We start from the raw sequence: 6,000 nt of genomic DNA on the forward strand, positions 1-6,000 counted from the left end.
GGGCAGTGGGGAGAAGGGCTCAGCAAAAGCTCAGCCCAGGAGACTTTTTTTTTTTTTTTTTTTTGGTTGGTCATGGAGCTTGAACTCTGGGCTTGGGCGCTGTCCCTGAGCTCTTCAGCTCAAGGCAAGTGCTCTACTGCTTGAGTCACAGCGCCACTTCTAGGTTTTTTTTTTTTTTTTAGTGGTTTATTGGAGATAAAGAGTCTCACGGACTTTCCTGCCCTGGCTGGCTTCGAATCGAGATCCTCAGATCTCAGCCTCCTGAGTAGCCAGCACCTGGCTTCCAGGAGACTTTTTTTTAACCTGTTTTTTTATTTAAATTTAAATTTGTTATTATAAAGGTGACATCCAAAGGGGTTACAGTTACATAAGTCAGGTAAAGAGTACATTTCTTTTTGGGCAATGTCACAACTTCCCTTACTCTCCCCAGAAGACTTTTGGGCTGGTGCTTAGGAGAATTAGGCTATGTGCAAGCCTGGAGACAGGGAAGGGCTTTTAGTCAGAAGGAGCAGCAGTGTAAAAGGACACAGTACAGATAGAGAAGGTTTTCTTATCTAGCTTCAGAGAAGTTAACAGGAATAGAGGATGAAAAGTGGAAGGGGCTGGAGCCAGTTGTATGAACCTCTGGGTGCTATGCCAGAACAAATTCTTTCCCTTTCTTTCATTTTCATAGCAATTCCTGTGATGTGTGTATCCTATGGAAGGGTGGGGTCCCTTGAGCCATTTTTGGGAGGGGGTATTTGCATTTACAGAACTAAAAACTAAATATGCAACAAATAAATTACAAATGTACATCTCAGCAGCATAGGGGTGATTTTGCTTGCATTTCTAAAAACACTGCTGTCTGTAAAGACAATCCAATTGTGGGAAATGGCTAACTAACCTCAGGAGGTGGTATTTGCCTTTGTAGTGTGGTTTGCTGTGCAGTAAATGGTTCCACCTCCAGAATGGGGACTGGCAACTTGGTGATGGAAATTTGAAGCATGCATCAGGAAACCGGAGGCCAGTTCCCAAAGGAGCTATAACAGGCCAGGTTGGGAGACATTTCTCTGATGAGTCACTCCTTAAGATCATTTGCTCCCAAGGTAGCAACAACAAAGATGCATCACTCTTCAGGCCAGACATTCCATTAGGAGACCTGGAGAAGTAGGACATGAAGAACCCAAGAGGGAGGTGTCTCCTCAATGCGCTCGGCTTCACAGGGTGTGCAGGGTGCAACTCTGTGATTCCTATTGTGGAGAGACCCAAGAAAGACCCCAGATCTGCCCACTAGCTCGCAACCATGTGAAGAGCTAAGGATCTGCACATTACCCTACCCCAAGGTGCCATCCTCAAAACAACACACTTGTGCCACACTGAAGAATTTCTTTTTCTGTTTTCTCTATCAGGCACCGCCTAGAACCCTTCGATCTCGCTTCAGGAAGAAAAGTACCTCATCCTCGGCCACTGAAACCACGTGAGTGAATGAGATGAGCCAACAACACTGGATCCAGAATGTTTCTTCTCTGCCTTAAAGAGCTAGTCATTAATAACACAGAAATCCGCAGGCTGGGTGTGCTTTGAGTGTATAACCTCACAGACTCGGCCTTTATTCGCTCCCCTCTTCTACCTATAAGAAATTCATTCTTTTTCTTTTCTCTTTCTCTCTCTCTGTCTGTCTCTGACTTTCTCTCTTTTTCTGTTTGTCTGTTTCTCTTTTCCTTCCTTAAATTTTTGCTGGGGAGAGCCTAAAGGGCGAGGTCAGGGGTGAGCCTTTAAGTCTCCTGAGGTTAGTTAGCCATTTCCCACAATTGGATTGTCTTTACAAACAGCAGTGTTTTTAGAAATGCAAGCAAAATCACCCCTATGCTGCTGAGATGTACATTTGTAATTTATTTGTTGCATAGTTAGTTTTTAGTTCTGTAAATGCAAATGAAGTTTTTTTAAACCTTTTTTGTTCTTGGTACTAATATTTTGGACTGTGATGTACAGAATTATGGCTTTGGCTTAATATAATGAATTTACAGATGCTGCCAGCAGTTCTGATAAGAAAAAAAATGTAAACAAATACTTTTGGTTCTGGACAGTGGCTCCCATGTTCTTATAAAGATCCCAAATCCAGTTTCAGTAGCACCCCTTTTCCAGTGGGAAGATGGTCCACCTTCTTCAGATGCTTGTGCAGTCAATAGAAGGTCAGGAGACTAGAGACTGCATCTTAGCAACAGGCATGTGTTGGTGGGAGGCCGGGGAATGACTCCAGGATAAGGGAAGAGTCAGGGAGCTCATCGCTTCCTTGGAGTCAGGATTGGGAGTTTCCAAGCCCATTCAGGGGCACTCCTGGTAAAACGTATTGGGCTTGAGGACTCACAGTAAGTGACTCTTTCTTCATAGTGGTCAGTGCTGCAACTCATTTCCCCAGGTAAAGGAACCTATGATCTGAGCACCTTGTTTTTAGAGAACACTAAGCAAAAACAAACCAATAAAGCTAGAACTAAACCTTGTTTCAGATAGTGCTAAATTAGATAAGACACGTGTGTAACAACCAGAATGGCAAGTTCTAGAAAGGCTTTTAAGATTCAGGGCAGCTAGGGTGCCCAGTCCTCAGTCCTCTTCTTTTCTGTGTGGAATGTGAGTGGTGAACTTATTCTTGTGGGCACTGTAGGATTTTAGGTATTTTCTATATGCCAGGATTGCTTAGTAGGAAAATGAAACATTAAGAATTTGGGGAAGAATCTGGTTAAGATGACATTGTGATCTGAGGTAGTTGCCCTGCTTTCTGGGAGCTGAGCCAAAATGTAGGACTAGTATATTTGTGCTTAAGAGTTGATGTTTTCTTTCAGTGTAATGCATGCAATGGTCACAACCCAGTTACTCGTATTTGGATTGTGTCTGTTCATAGATATGCCCTGAAGATTAGAGTAGTGTTATATGCCACATAGAGCTCTCTACTGACTGCAAACAGGCTCAGTTCAAACCTGCTCCATTACTTAGCTACACAAACATGCATCGATGGCCTTTGCTCATCATGCATTATTAGCTGGATCTTAGCCACTTCACCAAGGGTTTTAGTTACATTCATTGTTGCCCAGGCATACATACTGAAATGCCTTTCCATAATTCCTCTGAAGGTGATTTTGTAATTTACAAAAGAATTTAAGAATAGAAGGCTAAAAGCAGATTTGTGGCTAAGAGGGCAGAGGCTCTCTGCTCACTGAATGTGTCCTACACTTGTCAATATTGAACCTGTTAGGAAAGAGAGAAAATCTGTTCTCGTCAAGCTCACTGAACAGCTCCAGACAGGAAAAATACTCTTTACCATGGATTTACTCTCTTAGTTGGGAGTACTCATAATTATCAGAAGCCAATGGGGAAGGGGGAAGCTTAAGTTAAGCAGCTTTTTAGCAAAAAAAAAAAATAATTTTTTTTTGCCAAAATTATGCCTTTAGCAGTAGAGTTTAAAATCCTATTATATTTTCATCATTTTACAGTGGAAAATTCTAACAAGGCTAGGATATCAAATTTGCACTCAACTATGCCAAAAACAGTTTGATGACACACTCTACTCTCAGACATGCTGTATTACTCCTCATTTAAAATTTAAAAAAATACAAAGGTATCTAAACTGTTGTCTTAATGTAAATGTATCTATTTTTCCTTCAAGTGTTGATTAGGGAATAGGTGTCTCTCAAAGACACACTGTACAAGTGAGAGCAGTTGTCACTTATTTCCGGCAACATGTGTTTACTTATCTGACAAGCTGTATATTTGTGTATGGACTTAACATAAAATGTGAATGCCTATCTGTGTACACTTAGTGTGGTATTCTGTCTAGAGGAGAAAAATGAATGTTTTTATGGATTTACAGACACAGGCTGTTTACAAAATGCTAGTTCAAAAGTCTGTAATTTTTCCCATGTCATAATTTTTTAGTTCCTTGCCATTGAACACCTATTCCATTTCTAAGGTGGTGAGATGTGGTCTTATGCTTATCAACTGGAGAGTTTAGTCATAATCGCTCCTGGCTTTGTGTGAATAGCTTGCTCACTTAGCTGGCCTTCCAGATATGTGTCCTCTGTGGTGAACTGTCCATGTGTTTGTGCTTAACAGTGCTGTCCACTGCTGGCCATTGGTAGTAAGCCTTCCCAGTTCACCCTGAGAAGTATTTGAAATGGCGAGGGATGTGTTTTATTATCTTTATAGCAGATACTCTGGATTGTGACTGTGTACACTTCCTCTACTTTATTTCTAACTCTCCATAGAAGGATCTAGAATAGTAGACTGGATTGTGTATTAAAAGGATGTTAAATTACAGTATTCCAAAGGCTGAAGTTCTGCTGTTTGGTTATAATGCCTGATATACATCTTGAATAAAGTCTTAAACATTTTTCTTTAAAAAAACTTTATAATGTTGGGTTTATGAAAAAAATATATTTTTTAATATGAAAGGTCACAAGGATTAGAAGCTGAGTGCTCAACCACTATCTGGCTTACAGACTTAGCCCCGAGCTTACTGAATAGGATTAGTGTGATTAAAAAAAAAATTAACCAGGAATGGGTGGCTCATGCCTGTAATCCTAGCTACTCAGGAGGCTGAGATCTGAGGACCATGGTTCAAAGCCAGCATGGGCAGGAAAGTCTGTGAGACTCTTATCTCGTTAATCACCAGAAAACCAGAAGTGGGGCTGTGGCTTAAGTGGTAGAGCCTCTCCTTGAGCTGAAGAGCTCAGGGACAGTGCTCAGGCCGAGTTCAAGCCCTTTAACAAATTAACTAGTGTTGGGAATGTGGCTTGGTGGTAGAGTGCTTGCCTAGTATGCATGAAGCCCTGGGTTCAATTCCTCAGTATCACATACACAGAAAAGGCCAAAAGTAGTGCTATGGTTCAAGTGGTAAGAGTGCTAGCCTTGAGCAAAAGAAGCTCAGGGACAGTGCCTGGGCCCTGAGTTCAAGCCCTAGCACTGGCAAAAAAAAAAAAAAAGTGGCTTACTACTGTAATCCTAGGGTGAGATCTGGGGATCTCAGTTCAAAGCCAGCCCAGGCAAGAAAGTAAGACTCTTTCCCCCAACTGACCAGCAGAAAACCAGAAGTGGTGCTATGGCTCAAAGTGGCAAAGCATTAGTGTTGAGCAAAAGAACTCAGGGACAGTGCCCAGATCCTGAGTTCAAGCCCTACAGCTGATAAAAATAAACATTTTGAAAATGATCACACAAACATAAACCTGAGTCGCTTTCACAGCTTTAAAAAATGGGTAGAGGGCTGGGAAGGTGGCTCAGTGGTAGAGTGCTTGCCTAGCATGCATGAGGCCCTAGGTTTGATTCCTTAGCACCAGCACCACATAAACAGAAAAGGCCGGAAATGTGGCTGAAGTGGTAGAGCATTAGCCTTGAACTGAAGAGCTCAGGGACAGTGCCCCATGACCGACAAAAAAACCCAAAAAGTCGAAAAATGGGGCTAGGTATGGTGGTCACACCTGTAATCCTAGCTACTCAGGAAGCTGAGATCTGAGAATCAAGGTTCAAAGCCAGCTTGGGCAAGAAAGTCTGAGATTCTTATCTCCAATAAACCACTCAGAAAACCAGATGTGGCACTGTGGCTCAAGTGGTAGAGCACTAGCCTTTTGCTGAAGAGCTGAGGGACAGCGCCCAGGTTCCTCAGTACCACCATAAATGGAAAAAGCCGAAGTGGCACTATGGCCTAAGTGGTAGAATGCAAAAGAAACTCAGGGACAGTGCCTAGGCCCTGAGTTCAAGCATGCGGACAGGCCAAAAAAAAAAAAAAAAGGTAGAAACTGGAGAACTGTAAAAACACATTGTTCATTGATAGCAGTTCATTGATAACAGTTTTAATCCTGTTGTAAGACAGACACTGGTGCATTATTTTGCTTAGTGTTTCTTCATCTGCAATGGAATGAGCACTTGTACAGTAGAGGGGAGAGTATGGCAGCCTATGTGCAGGGCACTGTGGATAACGAGGATGACCTTTGCCCTTTGTAGTCCTTGTCTGATTTAAAACAGGAGCCAGTA

General features: G+C 42.2%; 1 protein-coding gene across 1 annotated transcript in view; it reads left to right on the forward strand.

Moving 5' to 3' along the window:
* Reep1 (receptor accessory protein 1) overlaps nucleotides 1-1,638 on the forward strand; it is a 55,873-nt gene extending 54,235 nt beyond the window's left edge. Inside the window, exon 7 of the mRNA XM_013035510.1 lies at nucleotides 1,389-1,638. Coding sequence (XP_012890964.1) covers nucleotides 1,389-1,399 — 11 coding nt within the window. The 3' untranslated portion in view covers nucleotides 1,400-1,638. The remainder of the gene's footprint in view (nucleotides 1-1,388) is intronic.
* Nucleotides 1,639-6,000: the final 4,362 nt, after the last annotated feature.

Source organism: Dipodomys ordii, unplaced genomic scaffold, assembly GCF_000151885.1.
Source record: "Dipodomys ordii isolate 6190 unplaced genomic scaffold, Dord_2.0 Scaffold214, whole genome shotgun sequence".
NCBI lineage: Eukaryota > Metazoa > Chordata > Mammalia > Rodentia > Heteromyidae > Dipodomys > Dipodomys ordii.